The 19,570-nt window shown below is 43.2% G+C and overlaps 2 protein-coding genes across 3 annotated transcripts in view; one reads left to right on the top strand and one right to left on the bottom strand.

Moving 5' to 3' along the window:
• Nucleotides 1-201: 201 nt before the first annotated feature.
• Nucleotides 202-6,479, bottom strand: SPDYC (speedy/RINGO cell cycle regulator family member C). The gene is made up of 6 exons (XM_075005456.1): nt 6,230-6,479; nt 5,451-5,509; nt 4,245-4,330; nt 2,806-2,977; nt 1,675-1,981; nt 202-1,023 (listed from the first exon to the last, which is right to left on the bottom strand). Exons 1-6 carry the CDS (start codon nt 6,447-6,449, stop codon nt 956-958), a joined length of 912 nt encoding a protein of 303 aa, XP_074861557.1. The 5' UTR covers nt 6,450-6,479; the 3' UTR covers nt 202-955.
• An 8,974-nt stretch (nt 6,480-15,453) lies between these two features.
• Nucleotides 15,454-19,570, top strand: part of SYVN1 (synoviolin 1) — a 29,895-nt gene continuing 25,778 nt past the window's right edge. Inside the window, exon 1 of one of the 2 annotated variants that reach the window (XM_075005644.1) lies at nt 15,454-15,538. The gene's annotated coding sequence lies outside the window, so the exon portion shown is untranslated. The remainder of the gene's footprint in view (nt 15,539-19,570) is intronic. The other variant, XM_075005643.1, reaches the window with a different exon arrangement.

The raw sequence follows: 19,570 nt of genomic DNA, 5'->3' as shown, positions 1-19,570 counted from the left end.
AATTAAAAACAAGATGGTGTTTCATGCCCTGTCCACACACTCAGAGGACACTGGGTACCTGAGCATGTGCTGTGCCCCATAACCCTGGCTTAGAAGCTCTGATAGACAACCTCAGTGTTTTTACATCCCATATAGACAGCTGGAGAGAGGGATGCCAAATTAAAGAGACTACCAAGCTTTGATTCCACATGAATGATTTTACTTGCATCAGATACCAATTCAGAACAGTGGCAGAGAGCAGTTAGCTTGGTCAGTAAAGTCACCATGGCACATGTTGTACTTGCTAACCCTTGTGGTCATCTCCCAGGAAGTCAAGATTATGTGACTAACACTCATAACATTGTGCAATTCTTCTAGGCTAGAAAAGTGTGTTGTCATGTGTAAGCACCCAGTACCAGTTGCTCTGAAAACAGAAATCCCAGTGTTGATTACATTCTTCCCTTCCTGCCCCATAAAGCCTTCTTAGGGCTAGTTGACAGTACTGTTATTGTGCATTTGCTTCAAGATCTGAAAGCTTCAGATGCTCTACTCTAAACAGTATCAGTAGTGTATTAACCGGGATTTGCCTCTACAGAGATCCCACTCCATATCAGCATTCAGCCCAACCCTTCAACAAGTACAACCCTGACACCATAGGTCACTATCAAGATCTGTTGCCCTGACAATTATATTCACTGGGATTCTCTATGAACACAAGCTGAATTTTTTTCCTGGACATTTTTATTAAGAACCTGTCCAGCTATTACATTAGATTTGCACATTACATAAGGCACATTTGAACAGTTGCATCAGCAAGTATTTTTTTTAAGTTACTGCCCCGTCTTCCTGTTCACAATATATCTAGAATATATCCATAAAGTGCATGGGGGAAAGACTGTCCTGTGAACAGCAGAATGAGAACAAGTCCAATGCCACTTGCAGTTTCTTGGAAAGAGACATCTTGAGCAGAGCATAGTCACCCCACAGATCGCCAATCCACACTGGTTCCCTCGGGCTCCGTAGTGACCCCTGTCTCCTGCAGGACTGCAGACCAAGAAACCGAAGAAGCTTCACACATAAAGGCTACTGGCTGGGAAATACAGTGTACAGCCACTAAACATTTAGTCATGCGTTCTAGACCACACTGGCACTTGGATTCCACTAATGCAACAGGCAGCCACTGTAGTATCAAGAAGAGACTCCCAGAAACAGAACTACCAAGGGAGTACCAAGAGCCGTGTTGCTGGAGTGTCATCCAAAAGCCACACCACCCTGATTCTCTGCTGAATCCTGTCCAGAGAAATACAGCATTAACTCTGGAGGCAGCACAATCCCTGCTTAATTTTCCAGTTTTGTTTTTCAGATGAATATGGGTGGCCCTGAAAATATTAGAATCTAAAAAGACTCCCAGTAACAGGCAAATTTGAGGAGTAGGACTGGCTCCTTTCTTTGCCATGAGAGTATGCTTCCAGTTTCCTGAAAGAAGCCATTACACAAAGCATGTTCAACACGAGGCTTAAACTAACTCCTGTTCTGTAACGGCATCTCAACCACTAGTTATTAACATGGAAACTGGGCACTCAAAACCCCCTATTCCTGGAAAAAAAGTGCATTCTTTTGAAATCAAAGAGAACAGGAGCCCAGGGGACAGACTGAGCAGGAGCCCGGAGGAGACAGGGACTTGTCCCTACTTACTCTGCAGGCTATATGTTGTCAATGGATCCAGTATTATTTTCTGAGGGAGGATAATCAAGTCCTGGGACCACTTGTTAGTAAGTGGCAATGTGTCACTATCAGAAGGAATACTGGCACCTGGAGCACCTTCTGGGCTGCCTTCATCTTCAGTCAGCTCACAAGTGCACAGGGGGCAGCTTGGGGGTGTAACACCAGGTCCTCGGGGAAGCGATTCCTTTTCATTCTTCAGGTAACTCCTCAGTGCTCCACTGTGATGAAGAGGTCGTTCACGTGACCAAGCCCAATGGGACGGTTCCTTTGACATGATCTAGATCAGAACATAGACAAACCAAAGTTTCTTTGCCACTGAATCTGTCTAAATTCACTTAGTTTATTAATATTTAAGACTGAGCATCATCTTCAGTTCTTCTAACGTGTAGGGCAGAGGTGGCCAAACCATGCCTAGTTAAAGTCTGGTGTGCAGAGCCAGTCTCCACTTACCAGACTTTTTTGGGGCAGGGGGGAGAAGGAGGGAGAAAAGTTTGGGAGCTCTGCCTTGCAGCTGGATGTTGGGATAGGGATTTAGCTAGCAATGACAGTTAGCCTTGGGACTTCAGTCCTGGGGAGTGCACCTGCTGTGCCTGAACCTCCAGCAGGGGCACCTTGACTGTTAAACTTCTGAAGACTGTTGTATGTGGCTCAGAGTCACTAAGTTTGGTTGCCCCAGTATAAGGCTTCAAAAAGACAGTAAGAACAACAGTGTAATATCTGAACAGTCTCCCACAGATCAGATTTATTGAAGTAAGAATGCTTTGATCATAACTAAAGCTAGAGTAGTAGCTGCTAACTAATGTCAGTGAGAAATATTTGTAGAAGGTAATGGCTCTGTCAGTTCCATAGAATTTTAGCAAATAGTGATCCAAGAATCTTTAAACTTAAGTATGGATTTTGTACTGGCTTGAAAATCCTAGAGAATATTTTATTTCCTGAACAGCTAGACAGATGAACCTACTATGATATTGCTGACATTCCTAGCATGCTAGCAGGGGCACTTCCCTTCCCATGGCCAGTTCAGGACATAACCCTATATAGGAATGCAATGCCGTAGGCCCAGTTTTACAAGCATGCAAAAATATATCAGCCAGGGCTAACCTCATCACAACAGCGCCGGCTGACCACTGCTCGGTAGTTCATTTTAGCCCAGAAACTATCCCTCAGTTTCAAGAACTGAGGGAACAGCTGCCTCCAGTTGTCACCAAGGGCCCAGGGAAAGATTTCATACTTGTAATCCTCTTCATCTTCTTCCATGTCATTAGCCAAGTATCTGCACCAGGAAAATGGAGCAAGACAGGCTATGACTATTGAAAGCACAGTTAATGCTCAGAAGCACTCAGTCAAGAAAGTTATGCAGCTTTGAATCGTTACAGTAGTTTTCAGTATAGTTAGCAAGTTAAACACTTCAGCATTACAATGTGTAAGAGAACGTTCTAGGAACACAGAACTACAACATAAGATGCTTTCACAAATCACTCTTTTGCAAGTAAGGCCAGTAGTGTTTAAGTCAGATAACAGCTCATGGGTTTTTCACCATAGGTTCATGGAAAAGGAGTGGATTATGTTGTAAACAAGTTCTCACACACATGGCAACATATATGGATTCTATTACAGTATGCAAGCCAATGTGATTAGTTTGGGATTGATTGATGCAGTGTTTGCCCTTAGTGGTAATAATTCCCAATCTACACCAATGTAGCTCCATGCCCTGATAGTGTAAAGCAGGGATGGGGACCCTTTTTTGGGACAAGGGCCACTGACCCATAAAAAATAAAGTCAGTCAGGGATCACATGCAAGTGAGAAGCAAAAATAAATAAAATCCACCTGTCACAGATGTGGCCCCCAACTGAAAAAACAAGATAACACATTCACCTCGTTACCCTCAAGCTTCTCCCCACAGCAAAGAGGGACTGGAGCTAGTAGCTTGTGTGGGCCCTCTAGGCTCTGGGATGGGGCCAAAATGAGGGGTTCAGTGCACAGTAAGGGGCTGCTGGGGAACAGGATAAGATGGTGATGTGGTTTTCTGGGCAGGAGGTAGGGTTTACCTGTGGGCTGGAGAGGTCTCTGGAGATGGAAAGCAGAGCTGAGGGGGGACACAAGGGCTGGGTGGGAATGGGCAAGAGATGGGAGCACAGGCACCTACCTGTCAGCTCGGAGAGATGGGGAGAGGCTCTGCTCTGCATGTTTCAGCAAAGCACCCCTGCAAGCACTTTCCCCATCGCTCCCTTTGGCCACATTTTAGCCGATGGGAGAGACATGTATGGCTATGCACATATGAACGCACACTGGCACAGGGCACTTTCCTGTAGCTCAGGAGCTCCTAACCCTTCCATCATGTCAGGCAGAGCCCATGGATGTGCTCTGACCACAGCTTGCCTCGACTGAGTCCATAAGGCTCAGAGCTCTTCCCTCCCTCTTCCCCACAGTAGCATGAGTGCACGCTTTGGCCATGAGGCGCCTCCCACCCCAGCATGTGGCTGGATCACCAGCTCATGCCCTGCCGGGGCAACAAGGTTAAGGTCCATGAGATACTTACAGAGCAGTGAAAAGGTTCATCCGTGTGTATTCACTTATATGCAAGCCAGCACGTTTGAAGTAAGTCAGAGTCATGGCTAGAAGATACTAAATGAAAGTTACATTTAATAGACCCACTTCTGGGTCAGAAGGAAAAAAGTCCAATCTAAAATTTAAGTTTATAAAACCATGAGGAAAGTGAACCATAAGGGAGGAAAGAGTGAAGACTAAGCACTTTTGTGGAGACTTTCTAATTACTCCTTGGTCTGGCACACTGAGGACCTGTCTGGGTCTCAAGTCAGGGAACCTGCTAGACCGGGGAGGTCAATCCTGGCCCATCGAAAGGGGGACAGGAGCACAACCTCCCAGCCACAGAGCTCCACTACCATCCTGCCTCTTCCCCGAGCGCTCGTAACCCCGTGCTCCTCCCTAAGCTTGAGTGCCACAAATGAGCTATCTGCAGCACAATGAAAGCTCTGGAAGCATGGGCCCAGGTTTTCTCTGTGAGCGCTCCGGCTCAGAAGCGTCCACAGAGATGCCAGACCAGATGTTGCCAGACTACGGAAGTCTAGACCATGGCAGTCAAACCTGTAACTTAACTCATTGCATTTTTGTTTTGTTGGGCAAGCTTCATGTTAGAGAAGAGTTTTAAGGAGAGATTTGAAGGTGGATAAAATTAGCTCTTCAGACATTTACATTGAGCTTGTCCCAACCATAATGGGCAGCATGGGAGAAAGCATGTGATAGCTTAGGACCATAGTTCATTTTAGTGTAAGCTACAGAATTCTAAAGTCCTTCAGAGTTACTACCATAAGAAGTCAGATTGAACAGCTATTTAATTAGTGCTTAATTTGTTTCAGGGCTGAACCCCAGCACCTTGCCGCTTGGAAGTTCACACCCCAGTACTTCTGAAAGTATACTAATTGCTTGAGCCTTGGAACCTCTGTTCTTACCAATTACCACACCCTACAGGTCTCCCAAGGACTAAAGCCTTGTGCTTTCTCAGCATAGACAGAAATGTATGGAAAGTTGGAAAAGTGGTGGAGTCATTTGAGTTATGAGTGCAAACATCTGTCTTCACTGGTGATGAGGTCCTGACCTTTGTGCTGAAGTCTGGTATACACGTTAGAGTTACTGGATAAGAGTCAAAAAATTAAAGAATAAAGAACTGCTGGGCATTGCCATTTAGAAAGCATGTTATAGCAAAGTTGAAGCATGAGCGACATACCTTATCTGAAATCTTGTAGCATACGTCCATAGACAAGAACTCTTGTACCAAGTCATCCTCTGGTAGAGTTAAAAAGTAAGGCAGTTATGTAGTTGTTTCATATTGTTGAGCAATTGTTGCTTTTAAAAAGCAAATTGTTTCCTACTGTAGTGAAGTATATTCTTTTCAAAAATCTCTTTATAGTAACCCACTTAAGTAGCTTATAGCATTAATTTAAAAACTTTGTTCCAAGTCTATTCTCAGACCGGAGACTTTCACTGTGGGCAAAAAAGCTTGCTCAGGAATTCCACTAATACAGCAGATTCCATGGTAGAGTGGGAATACAAAAATTATGGCAATTTAGAGTATTTTGCTCACATGACACCTTGTCCAAGATTCTTGGACCACTTTAAAACCATGGTGTCATCCAGCATTTACAAGTGGAGAAAAGGGAATTGTCAGATTTTTTCCCCCTTGAGAAATCCACTTTTCTTTATAGCATGCAAGGTGGGGAAAATACAGGAACATTCCCCTTTTGCAAGCCGTTATCAACTTGCACACTCAAATCTGAACCCCCCAGATCATTTAAAGTTAGTTTTGGGTGCAAAACTTTTCTTGGTACAGATAGGTACCTGACTCCCTGCCATTCCCTACTTGGGTTTACTGCCAGTTTATCCCTCTAGCATTATCAAGCCTTGGGAGCTCATTCCTAAGACGCAGTACAGTTCCACGTACAAATCTTTTGACTAAACTTTATCGCAAGATGTTAGAGAGTTTGAATGACTGCTGTGGCCTCCTACCCAGCAGGTTGAAGAAGGCTTCCTGTTCTTCCTGATGTAGATGGAATGGAGGTCGCTGCATGCTTTTCAGCACTGCTGTGGAATGCTCTCTCTCAGGGATTCGCATTCTGCTACGCGCTCCAATGCCCTTTGTGCTGTTGTGATGTGGTCTCATGTTCCCCGGCTTCACCCCAGTGGTGACCACAAGAGGGACATGGGAAATACTCTGAGTATGCCTCATTCTGGTTTTTTTTAATCTGGTATTAGTGGAGGCTCAGGGGCTTTTCTGCAGTGGAAAAAGAGGTTAAGTAGTAAAATTAAACACTATTTGTAATGCAATAAACTTTTGGTAAATGTTATCAATTCCAAGTAAAGCCTGAATCAGTAGCACTCAAGAGTTGTTACCAGCTGATGGCCATTGGCCAACATGTAAGATATACTGATTTTTGTGAAATAGGTAATCGTCCACTGGGAAACAGACAAACTCATTACAACAATTCAAGTCAGACAGCCACCTTCGTTGTATCTCAAAGGTCATGGGCTGACCATGCCATACCTAGAATATCCTTCTTGTCTAGAAGCAGGCTTAAAGCACCCAGTTAGGGCACTGAGAGACAGCTCCAAGTGCTACAGGATGAACATTTCTAAGCAGTCACCATCCATGGGCCAACATGATTTCAGTTAGCCAGCTGTCCACTTATGGGCATGGCCAAGTTTCCTGCAGTCCCACAAAGTTTGTTTGAAGCCACCAGTCCTCGTTCTCAGTGTTCTGTGCTGTTATTTAGCTTTACTTTACCCCTAAATGTCTAAAAAGCAGAGTAAGCAGTGCGAGTGTTGGTAATATGTTGAACAATATTGACTGCCCATGGTTCAGTGCAAATCAGGTCCCTATGGTGCCAGACTAGCGTAGTACAGGTTGAACCCCTCATGTTGCATCTGTTCTAGAGATACAATAACTTGCATTTCAACAATTGTCAAGCTGTCACAGCCATCAGCATTGGGGAGAAGAGTGTGGAGGGGGAAAGAGCTGAGTAATGTATTTGAGGAGGAAAAAAAGCAAGTCAGGTTTAAAAAAATAAAGCCTATGTTTTCACAAGATCCTAATGACTGTGGGTATTCAAGTTATCTTAAAGGGGCCTGAATTTCAAAAGCACTAATTTGAAAATCAGGCCCCTTTAAAATCTCAAGTTCAAGCAGACAATCATTAGCATTGTGTAAAAATTGAGATGTTGTTTTTCTTCCCTTTTCTTTTACAACTTCATCAAGATAAATTAAAGAAAAACCCCTTCCTTTTAGAAACTAAGTCAGTAGATGAACACATACTGACAAGCCAAGAAAATAACAGCCCCTTTCCTAGTGTTTCAAAAATTACTGCCCATTATACATCCAATGCTGCAGCACAAGACTATCAATTTGTAGTCTCCGATTTTTAATTCGGAGACCTTGCCTCTGCCCATGTTAGGCCAGTGTGAAACTCCTGACTCATGAGGTATATTGCGTTCACTTTTATAAATTTAAGTTCATTAACTTAAAAAAATAAAAACACCCTGCTACTATGTTTTTAGTCACTCTTGCAATATTCTGTACTTGTAAATATTACTTGGTAAATCTAAAAATGTCAGTTTTTTTTTAATTAAAAAAATACAACACACTTTTGCTATTCAACAGTGGAAGAAGGGAACTGTACAGCTATCTGTTAAATTTAAAAGGATAAAGTCAGCAGCGATAGGTTAAAATGGAATGGTCATTAATCATGACAGCATCTTACTAATCGCCATTGCCTTAAATTCTCTCAAAAACACCATTTCGACCTTGGAATTCCCATTTAAAATTTCTGCACAATGCACCTTTTCAGCCATTTACTTGTTTTAGGGTGAAGATTAGGTGTTCAAGACACTATTAAGTATACTGATTTTACACCAATATCTGAACTCCCCCTCTCTGTATCCATTTAAAAAACTATGATCCCATTAATTCAAAGAAAATTCCAATACCATTTTCTAACCCAATAACTAATTTAAATACTGAACAGAGAGAAAGTGATTAGTATACAAGTGTCAAGATCACTGCAGACAATGAGAAAAATCCAAACACTTCCACAAAGATGCACATTTTTCTTTTAAGGTGTCTGTCTTTGTCCTACTCTTCTAGGAATACACTTAGCTTACTAGAATACCCACATTTTAGTGGTTCAGAGAATAATACAAAACTACATATTGGGAGAGGAACTGAGAAGACAGAACCACAAATCACCTCTTGCTTAATTTCCACTTGTTTTCTGTCTCAATAACCTTGTCAGGGCCCCATACCTTTGTTCAGTTTGCTTTTCCAACCTTTCCTTCCCAACTTCAACTGTTTTCTTGAAACACCTTCCTCCTACCCCAATGCCACCCAAAAGAGCCTTCTATAAAAAATAGTGGTTTAAGTTTAATGGAGTCTTCCCAACAATGTATTTGAGAGTTTGCCTATTTGTCCATCTGTTTATTCAAGAATGCCTACTAAATTAAACAAAAGCAGTCACGTAGCACTTTAAAGACTAACAAAATAATTTGTTAGGTGATGAGCTTTCATGGGGGCAGATCCACTTCTTCCGATCTGGGGACAGTGCTATACGGAAATTGTGCTGAAAGACAGGGTGTGCTGCCAACTTTGCCCATATTTATTCTGGGGACACCATCACTGGACCTAGCCATGTCAGTTACAAGATAAGGGGCTCCTACTGCTGTAGCTCAACCTATGTTATATCTTGCCATCACGTCCCAGCAATGCCCATCTGCTAGGTATATTGGACAGACTGCACAGTCACTTTGCCATAGAATGGATGGACACAAAGCAGACACTAGGAATCTCAACGCACATAAACCTGACTACAAATATTTCAATGGAGCAGGCCATACTGTTAGGCTGTGTCTACACTTGCTTTCCTCTTTTGAAAGAGGCATGCAAATGAGGCAAATCAAATATGCAAATGAGATACAGATTTGGATATTTCAAATAGCTTCTTTTGAAAGAAAACCAGTGCAGACACTGCTCTCTTGAGAGGTAAACCCCATCTTCAAAAGATTTTCTTCCCATAAAAAAAGAGGATTCTTTTGAAGATGGGGTTTACTTTCAAAAGACCAGTGTCTACGCTGGTTTTCTTCTTTCAAAAGAAGCTATTTTTAAATAGCATGCAAATGAGCTGTCAAATATGTGCCTCATTTACATACCTCTTTCAAAAGAGGAATGCAAGTGTAGACACATCCTTAAAGGCCTGAGAATATCCATCTTCAAAACAAAGAGAGACTAACACCAGATTACAAAAGGAAACCTCTGAAGTAGAGTTTATGCTAAAGTTTGATACTTTGCTACTTAGGCTCCACACAGATAGCAATTACCTTATGCATTACAAAGACAGCTTCCCCACCTTTGATATTCATAGTGATCGCTGGCAAGTCACTTAATGGACACAAGGTAATTTTCTCTCCCACTCCCTTCTGTCATATGTACCCGATTTGTCAGTTTTCATGTCAATGTTTTTGGTTGTCTGTTGTATAATCATCATACCAATTCACTTTCAGCACCATTTCTAGTACAGTAGGCTCTCACAATTCACGAACTTAATGTTCGCAAATTCAATTATTCACGAGCACCCAGCAGCTGCCACTTCCCCCAGGCAGGAGTGCCAGCAGCCACCTCTTCCCCCAGGTAGTACCAGCAGCTGGGCATCATTCACGAAATTCAACATTTGCAAGGTTTCTCAATATGGAACCCTTGCAAATGTTGAGGCTCTACTGTACAGTACCATCACCAGCTCTGAAGTGGGTCTGCCCCAAAAAGCTCATCACCTAATAAATTATTTTGCTAGTCTTTAAGTGCTACATACTACTCTTTTGTTTTGTTAAGATACAGACTAACACTACTACCTCTCTGTTACTGTTCATCCGACTAAATGGTAAAAGCTCAAAACCACCATATTTGGTATACAGATTTCTCTTATCACTTAAAGAAAGGTAAGGGATTGGGGGTACCAGAAAAACTGGACGTGCATGGAGCTGGTCATAAAACCATAAAGAGAGACAGAATCACAAGGCAGGGGAAAGGGGTTAACCGATCTGAGACTGCCATAGCCCCAAGCCTACCACCCCACAGTACCCTTTAGGAGGAGGATGAAGCCCCCTGCACCACTTGCATACTAGGGCATTGCTGGATGTTCCCCTTTGTCAGTGAGCAAGAAGAATGCAACTAACTATGTAGCTGCCCCAGTCTGGCTACAGACCACAAGGGGCAGCAAACCTGGACCTGCTCAAGCTGGGGAACAGGCACCCCGCCCCTCGTTGTGCCCACTGGAGCTGCAGTAGGCATGGAGAGACACTTTTCACCTGGCCCTAGCTGCAGCAGTAACAAAGGATTGGGGTAGTCCTCTCTCTGAAGGCCAGTCTGCATATTGAACCTCTCATTCGTAGCCCTCCCCTAGATCAGTGACTTACATGAAGCATGTACATTTTGTTTTCCTCTTTTAAATAGGGTTAAGGACCCAAGCAACACCAGATAAATCTTCAAATAGTGAATAAAATTGAAACTGAAGACAGGAACAAGTTGTTCAGACACTAGACAAATGTTGAATTGTACACCTACAGAAGCCTGATTTTTTTGGGTGGAGGGGGAAGAAGGGCTCCTTTTGACTACCATAATCACATCAAAAATATGTAGGTTCTGTTACCTCTTAAAGTCCATTCCTCACAGAAGGCAATGGAAAAGAAGAAATATTTATAGAGGAAACCAAAAATACTTATTCAATAGCAAGACTAAGCATTTCTCTGAAGAGCAGATCTTCTGCAGCTGCTGATATATTGTATGCAGTATTCTTTAAGAATTAAGTTAGTTAGTGAATTACCAGCAGTTTATATTATTAATAACCATTTGGGTAAGAGGAATAATTTCTCTCTCTTTCAGGGCATGGGGCAGAAGACAGGCAATTTGCCTCATGCATTGAAACTGAGTTCTCCAGAGGAAAGGTTCTCTTTCCTCAGGTGGGTGTCCAATCCCACATACTAGTTTACCTCCTCCGATCACCACCCTACTTTTCCAACTCCAAAAGCATTTTCTTAACCTTTAATTTAAGAGATAAAATCAGATGAAACCCAACCACTTTGAGGGCTTACACAATAGCAAATAAAGGTATTTGAGCCTAAACCACCAAATAAAATCAGACAGATTTAAATGAACCAAAAGACAGCATTTCAGGCAAATGCTGCAGCATTCGTAAGAATAGGGGTAGGAAACAATTCACATTAACTAAGCCATCTACATTTTGCTCCTCAGTTTGACCCATTTTTGCCTGAGTCTACACAGGGGCTATAAGAATAGCACAAGGGGCAGAAAATCTTAGCACATTATTTTCCTCTCAGGGTAGGGTGAGGAGTGGGGAGCCTTGTGCCACCCCCAACACACACAGTTACTCCCTCAGCATGTGTAATTAAATACTACAAAGGGGCATTTTTACACCACCCCCACCCATTAGGCCAAGGGCACGAGGCTGGTAGGCAGAGCATTTCTGGGGTAACTACAGACCCCTCCCATATCACCTGGTGCATTATTACATCAGTGCATGAGGCCATTACACACTCTCAGTCAATGGGGGAGCCTCTCCCCTCACACACAGCGCCTCACTCATCCCCGTCGGGGAAGAGAGCATAAGGCACCATTTTGAGGAAAAACAGGGACCCTCATTTCCAATCCAAGGTACCTCCGCTTTATGGCAGTTTTATGGGTGGCTACTAGTCATTATCCAACTCCCATTGCCCATAAAGGGCCACGGGGTGACTGTGAGGTCGGAGGCGCGTCAGCAGAGACTATTCATCCCGTTGTGACCCCTCCCTACTAAGTAATCTTCCCGCCTTTCCCCCGCCACACCACGTTTCCCCCACCCTCACCTGAGCAGAGCAACCACGCAGCGCGCACGCGCAGCAATCGCAAAGGGGTGGCACCGAGCTTACCCCGCCCCCTTCCCCACGGTTGGCTTCTATAGGCTCAACCCTACCAGCTCCTAGCCAATCGGCGACGGACGGACCGGCCTCTCGGGAGCGCTTGTCAATCAAAGAAGAAGCGGGAAGGATTAGTCCCTGTGAAGCCGGGGATGGAGGGGGGGGGCGTTGCAGCAGTTGGTGAGAAAGTAGGGCAGGATTCACGTGACTCTGGGCTCCCGGGGGATCGATTCGAGGTCCACCCAGTAACTCCCTGGGTATTTACTGAACGATCGCCTGTAGGAACAAGCAGGTGTATCAGGTCTTGCTGCCACCATCTCAGGCATAACTCAGCTAGAGTCAGAACTCCTGGGTTTTACTGGATTGCGATGAGATAAAGTCTCCAGGGATATTTATTGGTCACCTGTCAATATAGCTTCCTATAGGGAGCCTGTGTGTAAGGGCATGCCCAAAGAAGCCCACGTTTAGCAAAACGGAGAATCAGGACTCCTTGGTTACACTTCCAACTCACTATGCGACCATAGCATAACACATGCCAGGCTTGACTTCCCGTCCTTTGCTCAAATGTCCCTGTTTGTTTTTTTCAGTGGTGAGGGGTGACAGCTAAGACAAAGTCTCACCTTGGTTTAGGAAGTCCAACATGCCAAGAGCACTGTAGTGACTCTGTAGATTAATTAGATTTATTTGTGCGATCTAGAAAGCCTGAAGCTTACAGCATGGCATGCACAGCTACCATTTAGTCAACCCACCATAGAGTTTGACAGAAAAACCCACTTTTCACTTTACTACACACACATACTTAGCTCTCATCCATTTTAAAGCAAATCCACCTGTCTTCCAATCTTAAATACATACATGTATCCCCTACCAGTTTAATACATACCCTCTCCATTCAAGTTAGCACATGCAAAATTTAGCATGCCGCCCAGTTTTACACACCTTGAGATATATCATCTGATGCCGTTTCACACACAAATCTGCATGCAATTTTATTTTACTTAGCTCTTAAAAGTCATATTACATTGCACATCATATTGTCTAATTGCTTATTTGTACTCTCCTGTCTGTCCGTATCCATCTATTCTCTTGTCTTATACTTAAGAGAGAAAAGTCTTTTGAGTCAGTGTCTTTTTGTTCTGTATTTGTACAGTGCCTAGCATAATGGGGTCCTAGTCCATGACGGTAGCGCCTAGGTGCTATAATAACAATAACTGTAATCATCATCATCTAATGGAAGGCATTTGCAAGGCCTGAAACACAATAGGTTAATGAAATAGGATATCAGTTACATGAATATGGGTTCAAATTTTAGCTTAGGTCACAAGTGAATAGGTACTTAATGCCTTATTTGTGTGCATAACAAGCATATTGAGGTTCACAGATCAAGGGAGCTATGAACTGGAAAATCTGCCAGTAATGTGGGATCAGATCAAGATATACTGACAAAGCTGTACATACTGAGAACAGGGGCCCAGCACTGCTTAGACATTTACATCAATGGAAAATGGATGTAATTTGTAATACGCTACGAAATTAGAACGTAATATTTCACACATCCACTTTTGAACTCACTTTGCATATGTGTAAATGACTATGCAAGATGAAAGGCAGTGCTGAAACAGACTCCCAGACTATGAAAGCAGTACTGTTGAATCAACTTGAGGTGCCCAAATTTGACAGAGGTACCTGGTGAAGCTGGGATTAGAATATGATAATGTGAGTTCATCATCACCATCATCATCATCATCATCAATAATGGGCACAGAGTCTGTTGGTGTCTGATGTCTCTCACTATTTCCTTCCATCTTTCCCTGTCCAGTGTGGACTGGCTTAGTTTCTGTAGACTAGCTCCGCACCAATCTACTGTATCATCTACCCATTCTATCTGCATCTCCTATTCGAACCTTCCATTATGCCAAATACCAGGGTCTTGATTTTTTGTTTATTGAATGATAAACATTCTGCAAATATGCCTTAATAACCGCAACTTACATTGTATAACCTGCTTATATTGCAAGTAAGGAGAAATTAATTGTATGTGGGAAGTTTCCAGCAACTGCCCGCTCCATAACTCTAGGCATATGCCTTATTTTCTTACTCATTAAATTGACTCAAAATAAAAAAGGCTGAGGGCTGTTTTTCTGCAACAATTTTATTTAGTAATAGAGTAACACAATACATTTAAAACTCATTCACACAAAATTTGATTTAGTCAAATACATTCCCACCCTAAGGGATTTTACTCTCCAGAAAGCACATTACAGATTCAGAAGTGTTTCCTTTCTGATGCAAGTGAACAGTAAGACAGTCATATCTGTTACCATAGTGGCAGGGAGGTGACATGCAAAATAGAGGATCCTTGTTCTCGCTAATCTCTCTCCCTTCTTAATGCTTTCAGGACTATAGCACATACTACTTGTCACTTTATAGAAATTATAGAAACTTTCCACTGATATCCGAGGATCTCACAGCATTATATAATTATAATGGCTATTCAGTATCTTTATCCATATTTATACCTGAAAAACGAAGGCATGCCGAATTCACCTGCCCAAGGTCACATTGCAAGTCAGTGTCAGACCTAGGAGCCGCATCTTACTCTAACGCACTAGACCCCATTCCTCTCCTAAAGCTGGGAAAAGAAGTCAACAGTCCTGGTCCTAGGACTCCTAGTCTTGTGCCCTATCCATTGCACCCCACTGGCACCCTCACCCTGGACCGGAGGGACCACTCTTCTCCACTCAGGGCAGGGGTGGTGGGTAGATGCCAAAAGGGAAATCTGGGATGAGAACGTACCCAACTCATTACGCACAGCCCACAGGTTGGCTCTCTGACCTGCCCCAGACACCCTAGCAACAACTGCTCCATCCTCATTGGACAGCGCTGGATATTTTTCTGATTGGAGTGGACCCTGACGCTAGGCCAATCAGTAGGAGCCACGGGACCCTCTTCTCCCTTTAGCGGTGGAAGGTGGCAGATACCAAGTGGACACTGGGACCGTAGCCTGTCTGAAGAAGGGGGCGGGCAGTAGGGAGGAATGAATTTGGTTCAGTCCAGCTGCACTGGGATGGGGTTGGGGGGGCTGGTTGGATTCAAACTGAACCGCTGCTTTAACTAAGGGAGGCTCTGACGCGAAACCACTGGGCGTGACCGGGGGCGGGGGGTAGTGCCCAAGAAGGCGAACGGGATGGGGTTGCTAGGACGGGTGCGGATGGTATATTCCAAACGGAAGTGAGGTGTCTCTTAGTTTCAGGACTTCCGGCGGAGGGGTGGGGGGGGAGGAGCCCCTGGTTTTGGTGGTGGGTGCTGCGGCCTGAGGGGCTCCCGGATCTTGGTGAGTCTGCGTGTAGGGTGTGTAAAGGAGGTGAGGAGCCGGGAAGCCTAGGGGTGGGACTGAGCCCTGCGGAAGGAACGCTGGGAAGCGGGGTTCCTGGGGGCGCTTGGGGTTTGAGGGAGGAGCTGAACCCTGAGGGACATAGAGAACTGGGGTGTGGGAGGTGGAAAACGGACCTGAGTAGGTGGCAGATGAGGAGAGGGCTCGGTCCTGGGCGTCTGACCAAGGTGTTGTTTTTTTCTGTGGGAGGGGAAGTGGGTGGAGTGGGCAGGTCAGACCCTGTGTGGCAGGCGATAGCTGAGGAGCTGGGAGCAGAGTTCTAGGTTTGAGAACTTTTGCGGGGACCGGAGCTGTTCTGGGAGTTGGACACAGGGGGTAAAATCAGGGGATGGGTAGCAGAACTCACATGGATGGAGAGTGTCCTTTTATGGCTACCTATAAAGTGTCTGTGCAGGGGATTTGTGCCTGTTGTGGTGTCTCATATGAACTGTGGGAGAAGGGGCCCTTAAGGAAATTGATGTCTTTCCATACTTTCAGTATTTAAACTGGTGGGAGAGCACTTCTGAAATAGCTCAGGTACAGATGAACATATTTTCCTCTTTCCAATTTTTGTAACTCCTGCACTTTCCCCTCTTGCAAACTGCTATAAAGTTTAAAACCCAGCTGATGGGAGGACATAATTTGAATGAGAGGCTAGCATTAAAAAAGTGTGTATCTGAGAAACTGAGTGCTGATTGTCTGCTGTCTACCAGAAAGATTGAGATGTATCCAACCACTTTATACAGTAAATCTTGCTTAGGTGTAGGGTAAGGCTCAGATCTGCCTTCCATTGTGAAAGATTGTCAGGAATCCCTGGAACCAGAGGTTGAAGCCCTGTGTGGATAATGTTGCCATGTTGAAAGCTGATAAATAATAATCTGTAGTACACAAATTCGGCCTTGTATGCTCAGGATAGAAACTGCAGGTCTCATCTAATCATTCCTAGTACCTTCTGCCAAAAAGGGGGCCTGTTCCAGTGTCTTTAACCAAGATTCACCTCTCCAGCACCCTCGTAACAAACTGTCAGCTATGTTTCCATCCCTTGGTTCCAGAATTAACTGTGGTTTCAAAGATGCTTGTTGTGTGCTCTCCCCTTCCCACGCTCTTAATCTATACTGTTTAGTTTGTAAGCTGTTTGGGGCAGGACTGATTAGCTATACTGTACAGTGCCCTGTTCGGTGGAGCCCCTTTCTTGCCTGGAGGCACTACCTTAATAAACAGAACTTATAATGTATATAGTAAACTCTTTCATATCCTGCATTCTATTATCTGGAATTCTCCCCCGGCATTTTAATTATAAGTAACTTTTAGTTACGTTTTCCAGAAGTACAGTGTAACAAAAGTAAATGTAGGTAAATATAGTATAAGTTTACAGTGTACAATACTACCATTGGTAAATAAACTACTCTGCATACATTTATTGTTAATATCTAATCTTGTTTTTTCTTTAGTGTTATGCATTGGTAGGTATACCTATTAACCAGCACATTTGAATATCCGGCAACATCCTGGTCCTGGGGCTGCCAGTTATGAAAGAGTTTACTGTAGTAAGTGAAGTGCTTCCAGAGCCTTTGGTGTGAAAGGCATTCGTGAAATGTAAAATATATTAGTGAATTCTGTGCTTTAAAAATCTGTAGCACAGAAATATTTGAAGAACTAAATTACTTTAAAGAAAGTGGACTGACTGAAACTGGTTTGTGTGGGGCATGGAAATGATATTCTTATGAGAATCTCCAGATGGTACATAGCGATGCTTGACTCGATACAGGCTGCCAGCATTCCTGTTTTAGCTGTTTGCAATCGAGTGTGCATGTAGCTCCTTTGTTAAAGTGACTTATATAGCTTGCTATGTGCGGCCTCAGAAACTATCTAACATTTTAACTACAACTCTGCCAGCTGTTTTATATAGTTTAAATTATTTTAATCTAAATGTGGAGATTGTAATTCACAGGTTTAGGGGACTGACCAGTACTCTTTTGAAATTGAAGTAAAGAGATATTGTCTCAAACTCATCCTATAAATAACTTCCCTGCACCTAAACAATAACTTCCCTCCCTTTGATGCTCATAATTATCTCAGAAAGGACAGTTAACACCCCTCCCACCCCCTTCCTTCTATCCTATTTGATTTGTCAATTTTTATTGCAATTTTTTTCTTTTTGGTCCTCTGTACTTATATGTCAGTTTGGATTGGAAGTGAAGTTGAACTTAAGAAGTGGGTCTGTCCCACAAAAGCTCATCACCGAATAAATCATTTTGTTAGTCTTTTAAAGTGCTACATTTCTGCTGTTTTTTTTCCTCAAGAGGGCGGGACATGGCCAAAGAAGCAGTTTGAATGGCTAACTAAAATTCCACACTCCTATTTGTGATTTGGGGAATGTATGATGGTCTTAGAGCATGGAACTACTTTGTGTTACATGTCAGTGTTTTGCTTTTTTAATAAAGTGATGTTCTAATGTCCTATCACAGGAATGCTGCTAATTTGACTGAGTATTTAAGCATTCAGAAAACACAGGTGTGTCTCAGACTGGTCTTGTAGTTGAGAATCATGAAACAGGGGTATGCCTGGCTTTGGAAGAGTGTGCTCTTTAGTTGGTAGAACAGAGAATTCTGGGAGTCATGACACCTTATTCTGAAACTATGACTGTTACTGGTTTATTTTTTTATTTGTCACTGTGCTAGTGCCTTAAGGCCCCATTGTGCTCATTTGGTTTTTAAAAATGCAGGGTAAGAAAAACTGTATGCTTTTCAGGGAAAGTATTCTAACTTAAGTATGGGAGAGAAAAGAAAAGACTGTTATTCCCGTTTTACAGCTCATCTGAGGAAGTGGGTTTTGCCCATGAAGGCTTATGACAATAAATTTGTTACCCTGTAAGGTGCAACAGGACTGCCTGTTGTTAGTGAAGCTACAGACCAACATGGCTGCCCCTCTGAGACTATTTACCACTCATGTACAGAATGATAGTGATGTGCACGAGGACACAGCAAATCAGTGGTAGAACTGAGAGTAGAACCCATATCTCCTGAGTCCCGATCTGGTATTTCACAACCACAGAACCACCTTCATTGTGACTTACTTTGTGACCACAGGTCATGTGCTTCTCCCCTTGGCCCCTCCCCACATCAGTAAGATGTGAATATTTCCTTCTTTCATACAGCACTCTGATAAACTCAGCTGAAAGGTGCTAATCCTTGTGGTTTTGTGGATAGAATACTGTCTTGGAACTCGGCATATTTAGGTTCTATTCCTGATTGTACCCGTCATCTGTGGGATGACTGTGGGCAAATCACTTTCACCATCCCGTAACTGTTTCCCCATGTGTGCAACAGGGTTAATGATTTTGCCCCTTCTTTGTAAACCACTTTGAGATCTACTGATGAAAAGTGCAACAAGAGCTAGCTGATGTTATTGCTTTAGCTGGGATATTGGATGTCAGTATATGTCAGTGAGAATTTTACCACAGAGGTTTGCATGGTAGCTTGACGGGGGAAAAAAACATTAGCAGGGATTCTGTAGAAGCAGACTTTTTACGTCGGGCCCAACTTTTCATCCCTGCAATTAGCAAGGCTCCCGCAATCTGTCTAGTGTAATCCAAACCCATGAAAATTTCGGTTATGTTCATATGAAGAAAGTCCCTTTTGGCATGAGTAAGAAAATTAGTGTGGAATATAAATATGTTGTTAATCAGGTATATAAATGTGAATACACATACATAAAAACAATAATATTTCAACATTTTAAATGAAATGTACGACCCTGAGACCTGGCAGCCGATTGTGCTGCACCTTCTTTATGACATTTCACGAACCCTCCCATCTCCCACCCAATCTGGTCCACTCCCGACTTTGCCCAGCCCAATCTCGTTTGACCTTAGTGTGACACAGGCTATAGAACTTCCCCAAAATTAATTCCTAGGAGAGATCTTTGAGGACTATGTTCCATCCTGATTTTAAAAATTACCAGTTCACTACAATGTTTGATAAATTTTTTCCTTGCGTTACATATGAACTGCACTATTAAAAT

Source organism: Carettochelys insculpta, chromosome 11 (genome assembly GCF_033958435.1).
Source record: "Carettochelys insculpta isolate YL-2023 chromosome 11, ASM3395843v1, whole genome shotgun sequence".
Lineage (NCBI taxonomy): Eukaryota > Metazoa > Chordata > Testudines > Carettochelyidae > Carettochelys > Carettochelys insculpta.
The sequence above is the reverse complement of the archived record's forward strand: the minus strand, read 5'-3'. Positions and strand labels throughout refer to the sequence as shown.

Bases quoted from the DNA above. Each gene is read 5' to 3' on its own strand.
- SPDYC (XM_075005456.1), bottom strand. From the start codon at position 6,449: ATGAGGCATACTCAGAGTATTTCCCATGTCCCTCTTGTGGTCACCACT. The intron at 4,331-5,450 runs GTATGTCGCTCA...ACTTTCATTTAG, and splicing joins GCTACAAGATTTCAGATAAG to TATCTTCTAGCCATGACTCT. The intron at 2,978-4,244 runs GTAAGTATCTCA...TTCCTGGTGCAG, and splicing joins ATGAACCTTTTCACTGCTCT to ATACTTGGCTAATGACATGG.